Source organism: Tachypleus tridentatus, chromosome 10 (genome assembly GCF_004210375.1).
Source record: "Tachypleus tridentatus isolate NWPU-2018 chromosome 10, ASM421037v1, whole genome shotgun sequence".
In the NCBI taxonomy this organism is placed as follows: Eukaryota; Metazoa; Arthropoda; class Merostomata; order Xiphosura; family Limulidae; genus Tachypleus; species Tachypleus tridentatus.
In genome coordinates this window covers 131,824,666-131,846,372 of record NC_134834.1, presented here as the reverse complement: position 1 = coordinate 131,846,372, position 21,707 = coordinate 131,824,666, and the positions used below count along the sequence as shown (strand labels likewise).

General features: G+C 34.2%; 1 protein-coding gene across 5 annotated transcripts in view; it reads left to right on the top strand.

Moving 5' to 3' along the window:
* The window catches only part of LOC143230334 (progranulin-like), a 29,804-nt gene extending 9,376 nt beyond the window's left edge, over positions 1-20,428 (top strand). For all 5 annotated transcript variants that reach the window (XM_076463719.1, XM_076463720.1, XM_076463718.1 and 2 more), the window contains exons 2-3: positions 7,387-7,516; positions 18,608-20,428. In XM_076463719.1, the coding sequence (XP_076319834.1) occupies positions 7,387-7,516; positions 18,608-19,806 (1,329 nt within the window). In that variant the 3' untranslated portion in view covers positions 19,807-20,428. The remainder of the gene's footprint in view (positions 1-7,386; positions 7,517-18,607) is intronic.
* Positions 20,429-21,707: the final 1,279 nt, after the last annotated feature.

Here is a 21,707-nt window from a genome sequence, read left to right as displayed (position 1 = left end):
AATTCTACGAGGGTTGCTAACTGGTTACTGGGAATTTTTATAGTTGGGTTAGGGTCTCGGATATAGAGTTCTAAGGCTATCTTGCAGGCTTCAGTGGTTGGAACTTCTGTAAAGAGGGATATAACATCGAAACTGGCCATTAAGGCTTTATGATTAAGTTGATTTAGATTAGACTTGAAATTAAAAGAGTCTTTGATAAATGAACTGGCTGATGTTACATATTTGGAGAATGCCCATGCTATGTATTTACCAAGGTTGTAATTAAACGATTCATATGTGGACATTATTGGTCGTAATGGACAATCTGGTTTATGAGGTTTGGGGATGCCGTATATTTGCGGTGTGCGTGAGTCGGTTTTACGTAGGTAGGAATAAAGTGTTTGTGAAATTGTGTTGGCTTTTTTCATTTGTAGTAGTAATTTGTTCAGTTCGCGTCTCGTGTGTTTTGTTGGATTTGTGTGTATTGGTTTAAATTTGTTCGTGTCTGATAGGATGTTATTCATTTTTGGATGTATTCATTCGTGTTCATTATGACTATAGCGTTACCTTTATCTGCTTTTAGAATTTTTATGTTTTTGTCTTGTTTTAGGTTTTAATGCAATTAATGTCTCTTTTGTAAGGTTGTTTTCAGTTTTCTGTTTTGTGAAATTATGTTGATGGTTTTGTGAGAAAATTCTTTGAAAAATCGTTTAAGATGTTGTTTTTAGGTGTTTCTGGAAAATATAAATTTGTAATTTTACCTGGGAAGTTTGGCTGTTGGATGTCAATAAAATTATCTAAGTTGTCTTTTTTCTGTTGGTTGTTTTTGGTTGTTTCCTTGTTTTTGTTCTCTGTAGAAAGTATCACAAGTCTCCTGGCTAGGTCTTCTAAACATGTTTTGATTTCTATGGTTGGAATGTACCTAGGTGCTATAGCGAGTTGAGTCCTTTGTTAAGTAGTTGTTTCTCGTCTGTGTTTAATTGACGGTCGGATCTGTTAATTATGAGGTTAGTCAACGGTTTGTCGTTTTGGTGTCTTTTCTGTTGTTTGCATCTTAGTTTTTCTAGTTTTTTGTTGTGGCAGATCTTTTGTCTCTGTCGTTTTTAGTATTGATTTGGTTTATGTTTCGTTGTATAAGTCCGTAAATCTCTTGTTTAATGCAGCATGCCAGTTGATGGTCTAGATTCATTTTTTGTTTTTGTAAGTCATGTAGTTCTTTGTATTTTGTGTTCAACATGGCTTTCAGTAGTTTTTTTCTGTAAATTTTGGATAATGTTTGTGTATGTATTAAAATTTTTTTAAAGTTAATCTAAATCAACTTAATCATAAAGCCTTAATGGCCAGTTTCGATGTTATATCCCTCTTTACAGAAGTTCCAACCACTGAAGCCTGCGAGATAGCCTTAGAACTCTATATCCGAGACCCTAACCCAACTATAGAAATTCCCAGTACCCAGTTAGCAACCCTCATAGAATTCACCACGATAAAGACAAACTTCATGTTCAACAACCAAAACTATATACAAACAAATGGCCTAACCATGGGCAACCCAGTATCACCAGTTCTAGCCAATATTTTTATGACACAAGTTGAAACACAAGCAATTAACACAGCATTACATCCACCACTATACTGGTACAGATATCTAGATGACACGGTTGCGGGATTCAAATCTACAGAACACATACTTAATTTTTTCAATCACATTAACTCTATACATCCCAACATCAACTTCACATGTGAACAGGAAGAAAACAATCAAATATCATTTCTTAGCCTCAAAATTACAAGAACTGATACACAATTTCAAACAGAAATCCACCGAAAAATCACCCATACTGGACTATACATTCCTTAGGACTCAGCACATGAAACAAAACAAAAACTCAACATACTAAGAAACCAAATAAACACAGCCATAAAACTATGCTCACCAGATAAAATTAACGATGAATTAGACAAAATAAAACAATACTTCACCAACATCAATAAGTTTCCTCCACAAACCGTAGAAAACATTATACGCACACATCTAGACAGAAAGCAAAATCAACCAACTAAAGTAAATACAGCTCACGAATCAAAAAACCACGAAACCATATACTGCTGTATACCATATATTCCTGACATCAGCAAACAAATAACCAACATTTGGCAAAAAATTAGTAACAAAATATGACATTCCAATTAATACCAAATTTATTCAAAAACCTGGCACAAAACTGAGGTCTATACTATGTAAAAACTACACTGACAAACACCACACCAACATTATTTATAAAATACAATGTGATAACTGCCACGACTTCTATATTGGAGAAACAAGTAGAAAAATGGAAACCAGATTCAAAGAACATAAAAAGTCATCTTCACACGTTTTCGAACACTGCAAGTCAAATAAACACAACATAACCATAGAAAACACTCAAATACTAAATAAAGAAACAAACATAAACAAACGCAAAATTAAAGAAGCCTTACTTATACAACAACTTAAACCCAAAATAAACCAATATAAAGGAACGCCTTTATACCTATATTAATAAAATAAAATAAATTATATATTCAAACATCTAATACCGCCCTCTACATTTCGACACACAGTTACACAACCCCTTTCAAACATGTGGTCAGCTTCCGGTCAGTTACCTCTTTCTTTGTGAACCTGACGATGACCGAAGAAGGTCGAAACGTTGTTCGCTCTTCTATGTAAAAGTGTTTTCTCAGCCCAAACGAGCCGTTTTTGCATATAAAATACAGCTGAATATATCATAAAGTCTGATTTTCTTTGACTTTGGCTAAGTCTGATACAAAGAAAGAGACTGAACACAAAATTTCTTGAAGCAACTATCTTTTATTATAAAATGCATCAAAAGCAAAACCAAACATAGGCAATTCTTTCTGTAGGTGTGGTAAAAAACTGGAGAGATATTTTTATTAAGTGTCTCAAAAGTTCTAATAGAAAATATGATTATCATTCCTCAGGTTTCTTCCTATAAATTTTCATCAGACTATTCTTCTAAAACTTCTGAATTTTTGTTGACGTTAACAAAAATTACTTCATGACATTGATTTTTAGGTCAGGAAAATACTAAACATAAAATTCTCAAAATGTATGGAAGGTTATCATTGTACATCATCCTTAAAACATTTTCATTTGCTTAAATAAGAGATGCTGCATAACTAACCAGAATCAGTAAAGTTAAGAAAGTTTAGGATTGGATTATTTCATTACAATTCATTGTTGGAGAAAAGTGTTTGTTACAGAGAACTGGGACATCTGACTTTGGTACAATTCTACTAAATAAATAATTGCCTTTAAATTTCATGAAATAAAATCTAGTAAGCATTCTTGTCACAGATTTGATAGATTATATGTAGTTCTGTATGAATTTGCTCCAATCCTAAAAAAACAAAGTCAATAGAACATTTACTGTTTGGTAAGAAAGATAATGAAAATACTTGATTACCTCTTTGCAAAGATTAAAGTGGTTCATAAAGTGCAACTTTATGTTTTACAAGAAAAAATAAAACACAGTAATACAAAAGTGTCTTAAATTATTTCTATTTCTATCATCAGCTGAAAAAAGTGTTATAAATATAAAAACATCATAAGCTTTTATGTGAGAAGTTGTTGATATAGGTTGAAGTTTAGAAAGAACACATTAAGATTATTAATATATTTACATTTTACAGTATAGACTGGAAAAAAACTGTAAAAACATGTTGAGCCTGTGACCTGTGTGAAATATTGGATCAGTGACCATGCATCTAAGATGGGTAGCAATGTCAAGATCTGATTTTGACAGTCTGTATTTGTGTGCTTCACATGTCCAGATATCCTTAATGTGCGTATATAAATATATACTAGTGGCAAGCTTCAAAACTCATCTTCACATAAGTCACACACTTATCAGGCTACAGGAAACAGAATGTTGGCCCAAGGACATTTAGGCAATTGAAAAATGTTGTAAATCATGTTCATTTAGTATTTATTCATCAAAGTAAACCCAATAACAAACCTCCATGCAACAAAAACAGGAAGGAGTTGAATCTAGTAATAGTTATGAATAACAGAAATAAATGCACTTTTTGAATGATGCTAAGATATTGTATGGCAACTAAAGCCATGTTTAAAATACATTTATCTTTGTAAATAAAATTATGAAGCAGTTAATGTTCATCAGGACAGGATCTGAACTGATAGTCACTGGTATTTATTTTTATCTCTTTATGATTTACCTCATTTCAGAATACTTTGCACACACTACATCATAAAAGCACCTGAATGTATTGCATATTTTTATTTTTAAACTTATCAATCTGATCTTCTTAAAAATTGGATAAAAAAAAACATAGGGAATTCTTTAGGTTAAATTGGTAATGGTAGTTGATAAGGTGAGTGGTTGCAGGCTTAACATGTGCATGCTAAAAAATCAATAAAAATCAATCAATATCTTTTCCCTCCTTACTCCTACATTGGCTCATCTGTCATCTTCGCCTCCTGCAGTTAAGATATGGTTTATCTGTTTTTGGGTCAAGATGCAGTTCTTGCAGGGACCCAGTTCTTGCCTAAGTATCTACAGGATCTTTGTATGGTGCCCCTTCTATGATATAAATCTATTTTACATCATTTTAGAGTCTTTAGAGTTGTTGGTGGCCTTGGCCCATCAACATACCACCCTTACTAACTTGGTAGCTTATTTGTTATAAGTTGGGCCAAGCATAGCACAGGTTTTTGTTTCCCAACCTTCTCCTTCCCAATCTCTTTATGTCCTACCTTGTCATGATGCTGTGGTTCATCAGTTTTCACAACATTGCATGATTCAACAACAACAACAGCACTGGTGACTACATGATCAGTTTAGGTACAGCGGGGGCTCATCTCTTAAATTTCGTTCCTCGGTGGGAACCTTTCCTCACTGATGTAGGAGTTCACAGAATACTATTAGAGGGATATGTTATTTTCTTTTTTTCCTTCCCTTCTCCTTGGGTTCACTTGTTATGCTATCATTTGTCAGAGGCTGTTCAGGTCCTCCTTACACAACAGGCTATTGACCAGGTTTGAGGAGGTTTTATTTCCATCTTTTTGTGATTGCCAAAAAGACACTGGACTAGCATCTTGTCATTGATATGTCCTGTCTCAATCAGTATGTTCACACTCTTCATTTCATCATTGAGGTGTACCTTTCTCTTTGATGTGCATTTTCACCTAGCCTTTGAATGACCAAAATGGACATTTCCAATGTCTACCTACACATTCCTATAGCAGAGTGTTTCTGTCCATATTTATGCTTTGTCCATCAAGGAGTTGTGTATCAGTTTTGCACCTTAGCTTTCATCCTGACATTGGCACCACATGTTTTGTTGTCTGGTCTGCTCCTTTGTTTGGCATGTTCATACCTTTGGCTTATGCTTCCATGTTTATATGGATAACTAGCTTCTTCTTGCACATTCCAAACATGAATTGGCCAGTCTCACATAACAGTTCTGAGATAAAGCTGCATGAGTGGGCTGATTGATCAAGTTGGAAAAATCCTTCTATTGTTACACTCAATACCTTATTCATTTGGATGTTTTCTTCAATGCTTCTCAGTTGGATCCAGCTTTTCCTCTCTGGCTCTATTCTGTGGAAAGTGCTGTTAGGAAGCCCATGAGGATGTCAGTACACAAAGAAAGAGGTTTTGGATGTATTTAACTTACAAAGTGCAGTCTGTTGCACCCAAGCCACTCCACACCTGGGGGAACATCATCTGTTATCCACTTTCAGCTGTGGGATTGAGTGATTTTACTTTTTTTATGTCTCTTTGTTACACCATCCTCTCCTGCATAAGTGTGATTTCTTCTTGTTCTGCTATGCCCAGCTCATCAAATCATTTCACTTTTCTTGGCAAAGAGGCATCTAGCTCAGGTGAGGTGCAGTACCTCTCCTCAGATCTAATCTGTCCATCTCAATTAAGGAGTGTCTTTTGGATCCTTACACCAGTCCCTCCTCCAGTTGAATATGGGGTTCAAGCTAATCTTGTAAGGGAAGGAAGAAAAAAGTGATAGTTTGCTGGTGACACATAGTGATTTACATGAGATGTGTTTGGAATTTTTGAACATCATGGAGGGAGGATTGAAGGCTTGTAGCAACTGTTCAAAAAGTTTGCTCATAGAGTGCAGCACAAAATGAGAAAATCTAATCTTGTGAATAAAGGGAAGTGACTATCAGAAATACATTTTTATTAAGAAAAAAATATAATTTCCTATGAGCAAATAATGAATAGTGAATATTAACTTGCTGTAACTGTTCTATTAAATCAATCTTACGTAACCTAAGTTTTGTACAATCAGGATTTAATGAAGAATCTCAGTCTCAATACACAAAACGAAAATAAGAGCATAGTTTATTAGAAAATAACCTAATATTAATATTATAGGTTAAAATACTTAGTTTTAAAGGTTATTAGAAAATACAACATGAAATCAGTTTTGATTTTTGTTTATCTTTTTTAATTTATCTTTAAGTTTATCTCTATTTGTTGAATTAATTTAATTTTATATAAAATGCATGATGTGTATTTCAGGGAAAATGCATAGCCTATTAAATATAATGAACAGAAGCTCTGTGTTCAAAGATATGGTTGAATATACTGTAGTGAATATACAAGATGATATCAAAACGTTTTTATAACAGTTATGTTTGAAGAATTCTGTATTTTCAAGAAGAAAGTAACAGGACTTTTGTTCTTTTTTTAAACAATATTTGACTATTATTATAAAAAATGTATAAAAGTAACTTAAAATATATCATAATTAATTGAGCTCTGAATATGCCTATAACTATATGCAAAACAATAAATAATTATTTGAATAAGTATTATAATTTATATGCATGGGTTGGAGTGTTTGCACTTGAAAGATTGAGACAAGTTGTAAATGTCCTGTGTACATTTTAATATATTTTAAAGTGTAGTTATGAAAAAATTATATCAGCTTAGGGTAATCTTTACAATTAAGTGAAAAAGATTTGAGGAAATCATAAAAACAAAGTACATCATTGCACCTTTTAAGATTTTAAAATTATTTTAACTTCTTTATAGATGAAGTCCATTAGTAAAGCTTTATGTAGTGATATTATATTAAAAATTTTGAAATGTTAGACATTTTAAAGATAAAGCTGCCTATTTTTTAAGTGTTCTAGCATTATTGGACTTTTCCTTCTTAATAGAAAGTGTTTGATTCCAAATTTCATGCTTTGTTTGCGACCAAGAGAAACCAAATGTTGTAGAAAAATACCTGTAAGTGGGATATTTGATACAGAGATAACATGTTAAAACCATAATGTGAGTTTGGTCATAGAATAATATAGTTGTATTATGTACTAAGTGATATATATCTATATATTTTATTTTTCTGTTTTAGCTTTATACGACGTTCAGCAGTTTAGAATTGAGGATGGAAATTCTGCTAATTTTACTAGTCATCATAACATCTACATTTGGCCAAAAACCTAATATCTTGTGTCCAGATTTGAAACATGAATGTCCTTTTGGTATGCATTTTTATGTTCATAAAGTTTTGTAGTAATCTTCTAATGCAATTGTTTGAAAATGCATGACGTTTGTATACCTATGACTTGAATCAAAAACTTATGGTTGGTGTGTTTCTTCTTTATCATAGATGATAGATAAGCATTAGGTTTTGCAACTTCGCTTTCTAACATTTGTTACATGCACATTGTCATTTTCAGTTATAAAAGATAAAACTGAATTCTAGTCTTACTCTGTTACATAATTTTGTATTAAACAACAGTCATAGTATTTAATATAAATATGAAAGGCTAACTTGAAAAAAGAATTAAACAGGAGATCTGATTGAGGCATTCAAGGTTATTAAAGAAATTTTTAGTATTGATGCAATATTGTTTTTCATATGTAATAATGTGATTGGTTGAACAAGGGAACACAAATTTAAATATTGGCAGAGTAGGAGTCATTTTCATTTTAAACAACTGACTTTTCTAATGGGTTGGATTTTTGGAATTGATTGTCTTAAGATGTGGTAGATTCAGTAAATTTAAAAGCATTTAAGGAAGAGATAGATAAATAGTTAAATAAATAACCTTGGCTAAATTTAAGTAATTTCAAAGTAGAGAGGACAGATTTGATGGATCAACAGAATGCTTGTTATAGTTAAATGATGTACTAAAAGTAGTGAATGTTGTGTTTGAGCCACTGTTTGCTTTTTCACATATGTTTGGACTATGAAAAAAATAAACAATTCCTGAATAATGCACACTGTCACATTTAATGTTTTAAGATGACAAAGCACTTTTAATAATTTCCTATATTTTTCTTTGATGTTATCAACATAGATGGAACACACAAGTGGTTCTAAAAACCAATCAGTTGTCCATAGTGACACACAATTTCACTGTAATAAGGTAACTTGTTTCATCTACCTGTCATACATGTAAAGACATTTGAATAAGATAGGCTGATTCATAATAGTACTATTACACATTGGCAAAGACATATCTGTGCATTTCAGATCTTTTGTTTAATTATGTATCTTTAGTTAATTTTACATCCTTTCAATGGAAGAAAATGTTCCTTAATTGCAAATGTATTAGAAAACCTTTTTAAAACTTTTTTTAGTGTGAAAGATGATATTTAATGATGCATTCATTCATATAAAACATGAGTCATATTAGAATTCCTCATCTATTTAATAATAAAGTACATGTGATACTTAAAATTCACATGCATCATGAGAGTATGTTGCTCTCTTATTGGTGATGGGGTTGGCACATGATTATTTGGAGGAGAGATGCATTAAAATCATTCAATTCTAATGGAAGGGAGATAAAAGGCTTGTGGCATGTGTAACAATTTTTGTTTACGTATAGAGGGCAGCACTAGATGAGAATAGCTATTTATGTGAGGGAGGTAAGTACCTATTGGAAATACAATTTAAGTGTAGGAAAAATTATAGCTTTTCTGTGAATCCAACAAAAAGTAAACTAAATATTGTGCTTACACTTAAAATTGTGAAGTAGATTAGTATTACCATTTCTAACTACCTTGTGGCATGATCTCATAAATTTTTCATAAAGTAGTTTACAGTTCTTGATATTGCTTCTTCCATAAAAAGGGGCTTGTGTATATGAAGAATAATATGTTTTTCAAAGCCATTGTTTAATGTGTCTCATATCATATAATTGTATATTTCATTAGCTTTGAAAGTTTAGGAAGTCCAGGTCATTAGTTGTGGAAGCTTCATTCAAATACTTGGAGTTTTTAACACTTATTGTATGCATAATGTTGTTGTAACTTTTAAACTTTGTCACATTGAAAGTTCCAATCCAGGGCATTTGGATTGGACATCTCTTTACTCTTTGGCTTATCTGTTTCTATGCAATGTTGCTGGGGGCACAATTAAGAAGGGTTATGAATATTATCAGTGTATTTTGAAAATTTCTTGGATAATGTTAACTGCATATACATGTGAGATCTTGCTGTATTGATGGTAGAGATTGATTAGTACAAGACTGATTTAGGATCTCTGAAATGGAACAGTTAAACCTGCCTGTTTGCTAGTGAAAATGCAAAAAAAACTACATATTTATGTAAAAAAAATGTTGTTGATTTTCTGGGTTAGGATTAGATAAAGGCTTTATTTCATATTTTAAGGATGTAGTTTGAGTCTCTTCTCCATATCATGTGGTCGTATGGGTTAATATATCTGATCACGAAGTCCTTAAATTGGTTCTATCTGTGCAGAGTGGGGTATCATAATGATAAGTGTTATTGCGTTTCAGGTTTCATATATGTGATCCATATGCTTGTGAAAGTGTGAGAATAAAAATGTTGTAAGGTAATTCTTGATGACAAGAAACCCACTTGAAATAAAAATGTATCTCAGAACAGCTGGTATGGGTATTAACACTTTTATTGATAAGAAGAGAACAATGTTTCAACTTCCTAGGTCATCTTTAGGTTAACAAAGAGAGAGTTTACAACTGACCATTGCCAGGTATATGTCTTAGGGATGAGAGTATAAATGGGTACAGGATTGTAGGGGACGTTGAAGTTAGGTGTTAGGTTATTAATTAGTATAGATATAAAGGTGTTCCTTTATATTGGTTTAATTTTTTGTTTTAGTTGCTGTATAACTAGGGCTTCTTTGATTTTGCATTTGTTTATATTGGTTCCCCTTCTTAGTATCTGGGTGTTTGCTGGATGTGTGTTTATTAATTTGCTTTGAAAACTGATTGCTTGTAGAGAGAACACAATCTACAATTTTTGCATTCTTTGCATAGGCTTGGTCATACTTTATTTTCATGAACTCAGTGTGGACTGATTAAATGCTTTACAGGCTGTATCAAAATCAATCTTCTTCTAGTACTGAGTGTTCGTTTTGTAGAAATTGTTGATTTAATTATGCTCAATGGTGAAGATGTACTTGAGGACACAAGTGTTGTCAAAAAGCTTGATACCCTTGTATAAGTTTTTAATTTTTTTGTCACCTTGTCTTCAAATGCACCACACACATGAAATTACTACAGACACTATGCCATCTATGCCATATGGTTATGATACTTAAGGTACAGTTTACAAAAGCATGTTCTCTGCAGTATTCTCTTTCACCTTGGTTTTCAGCAATTAATATTGGTTTACTTGAGTTCAAGAGTTAAAATATTGGTAGCTATTCTGTTGAAAGAAGAATGTGAACCTCTCCCATAGTATTTTCATCTGAATACTAACTAGGCATTGAAGTAACATACTTCTGTATACCCAGGAGTGTTGTCAGATAGGTCAGACAAGAACTTCCAGTTTTCAGCATGATGTGCCATGTTAACTTTCATTTGCACATTGTGGATTCAGATTTGTGTGGTTAATTTTTAGTAATTTATCTGGATGACTCATAACTTGCATTGGTGATTATTCCACTCAGCAAAGGTTCAGAATGGATTCTGTTGTTATTGTCAAACTACAGTGACCATTCTGGCATCTGGTTCAGCATGTGATATAAAGTTACAAACCAAGGAACATGGACTCCTCATAGCTTGAAAGTTTAGTCTGATGCACTTTTTACACAATCATCATTTACCATCTCTTTGTTTAAGCCTTGATTTCCCTGTTCTTTTTCTTCTAGGCAGTTAAGGTACCTCACTGAGTTCACAGTGCCTTTTGCTCTCACAAGCCCCAACAAGGTGATTTTTAACTAGTGCTGTTATAGTTAGTGAACCCTATAAAAGTGCACTAGCTAAAATCCTAATGTTTTGCTAACTTAAAATCTCTGATTAGTTGTTCCACTTTGAGTGCACTAATAAAACAATTCAACAGAATTGCTGCTTTGTCTTCATTTTACAACTACAACTACCATAAATGTGATTCCACCATCACTCATGAGAATATGTTGTCTTAAAGGAATGAACTAATAATGAAAATACTGTCATTGTCTGGTCTGTTAAAGGTACAGGTGTGCTTATCCTTAATAAACCATACTATGTTAACAAAATGCAGTGTATTCTCAATGACAACACAAAATTCAATAGTCTTATTAATGTTGATTAATTAAAGCTTACCATAGAACAAGAAAAAAAATAAAATGGATCTTAAGAAATTTCAAAGAAAGCAATTATATTTCTGAAAATAATTTTGAAGACATCTACTCATCAGACTGTCACCCAGGTCTCGTATACATGACCTAGATTTCACAAAATTAACATCCCCTTAATACCTATATTCCTAGTTTCTGTTCTGAGCTCACTTTCTTTCAACGTGTTTACATCTCTGTGTGGATTCCTCTACATGGTGAGGGGACCTCCTACAAAAGGTTCTGTTTTTTCAGTTTTCCTCCTCTGGATTCTAAACATCCATCCATGTGTTTGCTGTGTGTGGTGAACTGTAAAAGGGAAGAGAGGATCCTGGTGGTTGAGGGGTACAACCCTAACACACCACTTTGTTCTTGAATTCCTGTAGATGGGCAGCCTTGATGCTCCCCCCTGGGTCAGTTGGCTAGTTCATTTGGGGTAGGGTCAACCAAGTGCCAGTGTTGGATGTTCTCAGTGGGTGTTTTGGACATTTTATCTGATGTTGGTGTTTGGGTGTAGTGCTCACGAAACCCTGGCATTGCTGCAGTATCCTTGTTTGGCACTGTAGTGCGTCCCCTCATAGGGCTCCGTGGTGGGTGGGGTCAGTGGGCACCAAAATATTTTTTCTTTATTATGGATCCCCCACATAAAAAATTAAATAAAATAGTAAAATAAACAGTCCCAAGGTAAACAGCTACATCTTGAAGATTCTCAGCACCAATCTTCAGCTTCTGTGACACCTGTACCTCATTTTCTTATACTACATTCTTTTTCAGACAAATCTTTAAGGCAAAAGTCCCCCTTTTTTATTCAGAAGGGACTAGAGGGACTTGCTGGCTCTCTTAAATTGGTCAAAAACTTAGCTTTGATGATATATTGGTGGAAACATTCACTCCTAAACACAGTGAACTCCTCTTGCATTCAAAGGTGATTGGGGATATACCCATTGAGGTTACTCTCCATGCTAATTTAAATTGTAACGAGGAGTTATTGTTGAGAGGGATTTGAAGAACATCCACAAGTCAGAGATCCTCGTTGATTTCTCTGCCCAAGGAGTTTCTGCAGTGAGGTGTATCTCTACTCACAAGGATGGAATTATGATGCCAACCAATGTCCTCATTTTGACATTTGCATCACCATGTCCACCCACCACCATCAAGGCAGCCTATCTTAATTGCAAGGTATGGCTATATGTTTCAAACCCTCTCAGATGTTACTAATGTCAGTGATTCATCACTTGAAGACATCATGTTGTGGATCCTTGACGTGTGCTCGTTGCAGTGGCAAAGACTATGATGCATATGAGCGTGAAACAGACCCTCATTGCATTAATTATAAAGGTCTCACCCATCCAGTTTCATTCTTGCCCTAAATGGTTGAAAGAAAAACAGGTACAGCATTTGAAAAGATTCAAAACGTTAATTACCCTGATGCTCCAAAGCTACTGTCCATCACTTCACCTCGGACGTATACTACTGCACTTCATTCCACTACTACAGTGGGAGTGCAGATGGATCTCTCCATGCCTCTGAAAGAATTGTTCTCAAACCATATGAAAAGTATTTTGACCTCCACTGTTATGAAAGTTGTGAATCAACATTAACAACTATCTCTGTCCCTACCATTCGTTCCAGCAAACCTCCAGATCCACTTCCTTTGGTTCTGAGTATGGGCGTTTCCTCAGGTGCATCTTTTTCTTTGGCCCCAAGATGCAAAATGATTATTCATTCATGTCCTCAGTCACTAGAATCATCTTTCAACAGCAAAGATCTGCCCAATCGACCCAGCTCAGGATCCATGGAGGTCTATAGACCTTCCTCGAATAAAGACAGTAAAGAAAAAAGACGTGGTTGTAAACAGAAGGGTTCTCCACCCAATTTCCCTTCACATAAATAAGAATGACTGATTTAATACAATGGAACTGTCAAGGTTTATGCTTCCTACCTCCTATATGTCTTTCGTCACAGGAAACATTTCTGAAACCTGCCGATACAGTCACTTTTCAGCAGTTTTCTTTGTACAGAAATAACATTCTGTGTGATGGAAGAGTGTCACTGTTGGTTGATCAGCGTGTGCCCACCCTGTCTTTGTCCTTCGACACACCCTTGGAGAGTGTACCCATTCGTGTTTTCTTGGGTTGCACCATCAATGTTTGTTCTCTCTACCTGTCACCTGGAGAGTCCTATGATCAATCAGGCCTTAGTGCTCTCATTGAACAATTGCCATCTCCATTTTTAATAGTGGGGGACTTTAATAAAAGTGCTAATATTGATGGGAGGGGTCGCTCCATAGAGCGTATGCTCTATGATCAACCTTTCTCTTTTCAATACTGGTTCTTATACTTATTTTCGTGCACTGAGTGAGTCCTTTACTGCTGTTGATCTCTTAGTTTGCATCCCTTCACTATTCTCCCACTTTTGGGTTGACAATAACCCACAAGGCATTGGTAATTTTCCTATAATTTTGAGAGAGACTGGCCATGGTTGATGCCACCCAACCTGCATGCCCCAGTAGAAGCTTGGCCCTCTTTCACTGCTCTCACAGAACTTGATCCTGCCATTGTCTGTAAGCCATCAATAGACGACTGTGTAGCAGCAGTAACTGACTGTACTATACAAGCAGCTGCTCAATGTATTCCTCAAATCTTGACAAGTATTCTACAATGTGGTGGAATCCTGCCTGCCACATGACACAGAAGGCTCAAAACTGGACCTGGGATAAGTTTTGTAGATATCCCACACTCTCACACTGCATTACTTTCCAGCAGGCCCAATCACATGCTTGGTAGGTAAGATGTGAAAGCCAGAAGGACTCTTAGATCAAGTTCACAACCAGCATATCTTCTACCACCAGTTCCAAAGTCATATGGGACAAGATTCAAAAGGTCAATGAGTAATATAATTCTGTCTCCTTCTCGATCTTCCTCTGTGATGGCCAGGAAGTAGATGATACCTGGAGCATTGCTGATACTCTTTGTGAAAGCTATTGCCGGGTATCTAGATCTTCTTCTTCATTCTCCACCTTCTTAGCCATCAAGATGCAGGCAGAGTGATCACCTATTTCCTTTGAAGCTGATTGTCTCTATGACTATAATCATCCTTTTATACTGATGGAACTCATACTGGCCCTTCATTGGTCTGCACCATCTATCTACTGCTTCTCTTGCTATTCTTCTGATTATTTTTGACCAGATCTGGCAGTATAATGTTTTTCCTGATGCCTGGTGCCAAGCTATTGTCCTGCCTTTCTCTTAGCCTGGGAAGGATCCCAAGATTCCTTCAAACTATCATCCAGTTGCTTTGACAAGCTGACTCTATAAGACCTTAGAGAGGATGATTAATGCTCATCTTGTTTGGTTCCTCGAATCAAACAATCTCCTCTCATCCACATAGTGTGGGTTCTGATGACAATGCACCACCATAGACCACCTGATTTGACTTGAAACATCAATCAGAGAAGCCTTTCTCAAACAACAACATCTTGTGTCAATATTCTTTGACCATGAGAAGGCTTATGATACTACATGGAGGTATGGCATTTTGCAAAGCCTCTTATATGAGTTATGTGGCCATTTGCCCATTTCTATTAAAAAGTTTTTAATGGGCAGGTGGTTCAGAGTTTGTATGTGTTCGACACTTTCCCATTTTTTCCTACAGGAACTTGGAGTCCCTCAAGGCTGTGTTTTGAATGTCACACTTTTTAATATGAAGATTAATGCCATCACTGAACAACTCCCTCTCACTGTTGCAAAAAGGCTCTGTGTCAATGACTTCTACATCTCATGTTAATCTTCAAATATGAGGCTTATTGAATGGCAGCTACAGACTGCCCTCAATCATTTACTGAATTGGACCACCGCAAATGGTTTTAACTTCTCTCTCTCTTTAAAACCATTTGCATGCACTTTTGCCACCAACAGGTATTCACCCCAATCCTGAACTCTGTGTCAGTGAAGTTGTGCTTCCTTTGGTCCTTGATACAAAATTCTTGGGGTTTATCTTTGACCATAAGCTGACATTTATACCACACATCAAGCAGCTGTGAGTCAAATGTACAAGAGCACTGAACATCCTATGTGTCCTCTTTTCCACCACTTTGGGAGCAGATCATCATCAGGGACATCGGCTCTGCACCATGACTTTCTGCACTTCCCTAGCCCAAAGTTTGTACACAGAATTTCATGAACCTTCTCTACACCTCTGCCATTTGAACTGTCTTTACTCTATGCTTCAAAACTTTGATCCTTACTGCAGCACCCCACCTGGTGTTGTGTTTTCCTTCCTTAGTATGCCATGCTTTTTCAGAACAGATTATCTGCCATTATTCCTTTTGGCCTTCATATCCAGGCACTGCTGGATGAATTGGGTCTGTCCTTGGATAACATTGTATCTGCTGGTCAGTCCATCTCATCATGGCTTATTAGAATCCCAAAAATGTGACCTTATCTTTAAGTCATCTGAGAAACATAGATGCTCCAGACTGAATGTACCATCTTTTATTTACTGAACATATTTTGAACCATCCCTCCATTCCCATTTATACAGATGGCTCAAAATCATGTGGCTCTGTGGTTCTTGCTATGGTTTGTTGTGGTTTGGTGGTTGCACACAGAATCTTTTCTACAGCTTCTGTGTTCACTGCTGAACTATATGCCATTTGTCTTGCCCTGGATCACATAGAAACTAAGCAGTACTCAACTTGCACTATTTATACTGACCCGCTTATAGTTCTCCACTGGCCCTGGAACCGTTCATGTTAGTTCTCATCCTGTTCTTGCAGATATTCAAAATTTACCATCCTATTTCTCTTCAACATATACTTCTATCCAGTTCTTCTGGATACTAGAGTACGCTGGTATTCATGGGAACAAACTAGCCAACACCATAGCTAAGTCTGTATGCTTTGGTGCTATCACTGCTGTGCCTGTTCCATACATGGACTATGGTCCTGTATTCAAGGCTTGGCTCTGTGCCAGTTTGCAGTGAACTTGGAGTGAGGAACATGAAAACAAGCTTTTCCAGATAAAATTCCATACTGGACTTTCGCCTTCTTCTTTCTTTATGGATTGGAAAGAGGAAGTTGTTCTAACTAGGCTATGCATTTGTAACAGTTTTTTAACTCATTGTTTTTGTTTATCTGGAACTGATACACCAATGTGTTGTCTGTGTGACACTCAGATCACAATAAGCTGCATTTTACTGTCTTGCTGTTGTTATGACTCTCAACAACAGCACCATTTTAGACATGTTTTATTCCAAGGTTTTTCCATAATGTTGTACAGTGTCATTGGCGATAGTGACACTGTCCAACTTACAAATGTTTTTAGTTTTTTAAAGGCCATTGGCTTTTTTAATGCTATTTAAGTTTTTTATTCATAAATTAGATTTTGTTTTTTAAAGTGTTTGCTTTTTACGAATTAAAGTGAAATTAGTTTGATACAAAATTAGATAATGGCTGTGACATCAAATATCTCAAAACCAGGACTAGAAATGCAAACTTGATGTTTGAATTCCCCCTTTAGTCATTCTGGTGAGTTATAATAATTAAAATTATGCTACAGAAGATCTTTTAAAACTTGTATTATTTTACTTTCTTCCTTACTGCTGTAAAGTAGATTTAAAAATTGGATTTAACCCTAATTAAGTTTTTAATTCAAAAATTAAATGTTGTTTTGTTTTACCTTGGTTCCTTTTTATGAATTTTAAAAATTTTAATTTACTTTTATTTTTTTTTACCACTTGTTTGGTGCAGATAGCCAAGTTGCTTTGCACCATAAAATGCCAAACCAACCAACCAGTCATTACAACTGTACCTTTACTTTACTTTTCAAGAATTTAGTTTTGGATGATTTCATAGGCAATTGTAAATGGCTTTTAGCTGTTATTTTCTTCATTATGGGTCTTATTCTTCATTTTTGTGAATTTTTTTTTATTTTAGCTTGTAAAACTGGGTCATACACTGAATGCTCATAAATGTTTCATTTTCTCTACACATAAATGTTACTGGATGCAGTCACTGCCCTATGAGTGAATTGAGATTTTCAGCCAGATGCTGGCAACATCTCTTTATATTTAAGGAGTTAAGAATTCTTTAGTTCCATCTAGACAATAAGTAAGTCCATTCTTGTTCATGAGATTTTATTTTTAAATTTTGTTCACATATTGTACTATGTGAAATGTATTTACATTCTTCGATTTTCTAGCTCACATACAAACAAAACAAAATATCCAAATATGTTTTAATGAAAATTTGCACAGTGTGCAGACAAACTTTCAATAAGACAATGGAAAGATAAGTTATTATACAGTTATATATTTTTGAATATTATTTAATACTAGCTGGAGTACCTGTCTCCTGGATGGAAGTTATGTAAATTCATGGTTAATGAAAGGTTCTCTTGGGACATGAGAAGTTGATTCCCTTATATGTAATTGTAAAAATATGCAAAAATGCCTATTAAAACTGCAAATTTGCATGTATCTCCCCATAGATCCAACACACTTTAATTTCAAACTTTGTGAAGATTCATCAACAGGGAATGAAGTAGTGATCAAAAACTTCCATAAAAACTGCAAATTGTAAAACAAAATTTGTATGTACCTCCCCATGGAACCAAGGAACATCTATACCAAATTTTGTGAAAAACCCATCTACATGAAGTGGTGATAAAAAATGCTCAAGAGAACTGTGAAACTGAAATTTTGTATGTACCACCCAAATAAAAAAAAAAAAGTAGGGTTAAAGTTTCAAACAAGAGCTTAATGGTATAATCTGTATTACAACATTAGATGGGGTTAGAATGTGCAATTGATAAGTATGTGAATGATAAGAGCTGGCTTTAAATTTTTTATTTTTTTTGTAATAGTTTAGTTAAGAGGAAGGGACAATTGAGATGACCAGTAGATTTCTTGTTGTCCCAAAACATGATGTTATGTTATTATGCCTTAACTCAGGTATTTACTGCTTAATGCTTGTAACATGTAATTGAAGAACTCCTTAAATAATGCTTTTGTTGTTTGGTTTTTTTTGTATTCATTTATTTAGGTGCAACATGCTGCTTAATGAGTAATGGTGATGAATATGAATGTTGTCCATTGCCTAATGCAGTCTGTTGTGATGACCACAAACACTGCTGTCCTGAGAGCTATAGATGTGACATACCTTTTGGTCAGTGTGTGAAGAACTATTTCAACAGTTCTAAACCAATAATCCTGAAAGAAAGTTCTGTAATTTGTCCAGGAGGTGAATATCAATGTCCTGATTACTATACCTGCTGTCTTTTATATGATGATATCTATGGATGTTGTTCCATGTCAAATGCTGTGTGCTGTTCAGATCACCAGCATTGTTGTCCCCAAGGGACTGTATGTGATGTTCAGCATGGCCAGTGTATTATAAAAGTTCACTTGGTGGAAATGCAAACAAAAATTAACTTTGTGGGTGTGAAACATGGACATAACTTTACATTTATTAAGATGTGGGACATATCCAATAAAACCAAATTAACAAATAATAAGAAGGCAAAAGGCAGTATCAGTAGAATTCTTTGTCCTGATGGACAGTATGAATGTCCAGATGAATACACTTGTTGCAAATTGCCAAATGAACACTGGGGTTGTTGCCCTTTGCCTGATGGCATCTGTTGTACCAATCACATTAACTGCTGTCCCAAAGGTTCAGTATGCATCTCAGAAACTGGTGGTTGCAACTTTATGAGCAACATAACAATCCCATGGGTGAAAAAAATTCCAGCCTTACGAGTTGATGCTCATGAATTACTTCATAAAGTACCTTGTCCAGGAGGGAAAATGTTCTGTCCCAATCATAACACCTGTTGCCTAGTCGGTTATAAAGAATGGGGTTGTTGCCCATTACCTAATGCCGTGTGTTGTGAAGATAAGGTTCATTGTTGCCCCGAAGACACTGTTTGTAACATTAAGGCAGGAATGTGCATACCTAAACAAGAAAATACAGTATTTGAGCAGACATTAGTATCTTTACAGTACCTTTTTTCTGAATATATGATAGATTGTCCAGATCCAAGATATCATTGCCCTTATGGTAGCACTTGTTGTAAATTAATTAGTGGTGTGTGGGGATGTTGTCCATTTCCAAATGCAGTTTGTTGTGCAGATGCTATTCATTGCTGTCCTGCTGGGATGAAGTGCTCAGACTTTGGCTGTACTGATGACATTTCAACATTTCCATGGTCCATAAAAAACATAGCACAAACACATGACTAATTTTTTTTATCTGAATGACATTGTTTTTTCTACAATATTGTATAATCTTTTGTTACCTTATGTTGAAAGTTAAATTACCTAACATAACAAAATGTTGGCATTTACACTAATGAATTAATGTTGATGTATTTGTCACTTATAGAATTTAAGCTTTTATTTGTTTTTTCATTGTAGTTGATATAATTGTAGTCTCAACAAGATTATAGTGTTTGAGCTTAAGGTTTTTGAATTATTGTCAGCAATAATTTGATATCTGTGTGTTTATATATCTTGTGAATTTCTCTTTCTGAACATTAAGTAAAATAACTAATATTCTGTCTTTTACAAAAATATAGCATAAAAACAACCAGGTCTATGAACTTAAAATGCTTAACTTCTGTGGAGAATGTGATAGAAGCATTTTAAAATTTGAACTCAGTAGCAAAATTAAATATAAAAAAAACTCAACAGAAATGTATAATGTGTTTGTGAAATGATTGTTATTTTGCAAAATTTGTGCATATTTGTCATGCTTTACTAAGTTTTATACTTTTTTAAAAATATTTTTATAAATTTTATATTCATGTTCATATTCTTTGTAATTGATGTACAATTTTGGAATAAATCCTATTTGTAGTACTTATTTGCTGTCTTATAACCAAGAAAAACAACTTCCAAGCTATTGTTCTCCTTCTGTTAGTTTTTAACTGTATGTCTTCTGTGCAAAATACATTTCAACATCATTGAAAAGTTTAATTGTATTTAAAAAGTAAGTATTCTAGAGTTCATGGTGGTCTTCTAACAACTGTGTGCAATTATACAATATTAATTTACAATTGCCATTTACATCTATCAAACAAATGGACATTCAGATAATAAAAATACCATGAATCTTCTTATTTATAATTTACCTCATTAGGTTTACAACAATCAGTGTACAGGAGCACATAAATGAAAAATTGAAACTTATCTTATTGCTTTTAAAATGGGGGGTGGTATTTCTCACTTTTTAGATTACACTACAATGTCTTAAAAATTGTGTCAGCTTTAATATGTTTGACATGAAAACTACACATTTTTAAATGATATACATCTTGTATTATTTATGTAAAAATATGAAAAATAATAATATATTTTAACATTTAATTGCATTTTTTCATTGTGTAAGTTATTTGTTATTTTTACATTTTACACTCACATACTTGAATTACTTAAGCTATTTAACCAGAGTTCCAGGTCTATAAAAAATATTTAAACAGTGTTTATAGACTGCATGGAACTGTATAAGATAACACAGCTACCAGAAAGCTGTCATTCTAAAAGCAACTTTAATCAACATGCCATGAAGATACATGTTAAAGTAGATTATTTTCCGAATATTAGTTTTCTTTTGAACTTTTAAAAAACTATTAGAGCTTATATATTGAACCATAGCTTTTGACAAAATTTACTCATAAAAAAAACTTGCATTCCTTCAAACAGACTGAACCATGCATTCATATTATGTTTTTATGAAACTGTTTAAAATAGAACCTTGGGGTTAGTTATTCAGTATATGGTAAACAAAACTCATAACAATGGCCAGACAAAATAGTACGTTTTTGGTAAGAGATAATAACTTTATTTTAGTTCCAGAAATAATGTGATTTTATGAGTGGTTTAGGTTGCAAATTGGTTGTTAGACAAAGAACTTAGACAGAATAGGCTATAAAACTTATATCTCTATAACCAATGAACATATAAAAACCTTTGCTTTCTTGTTACAGCCTATTTATTCAGCACATTTTTCTTAAAAATTGTATGAGTACTACAGAAGAAGAAGATATAATTGAACTGCAATACAATCTTCAAGGAAATGAGAGATGAACTGTTTTTTTCACTTACGTAAGAATGAAAAAGACAACTCTTAACTACTTAATCAT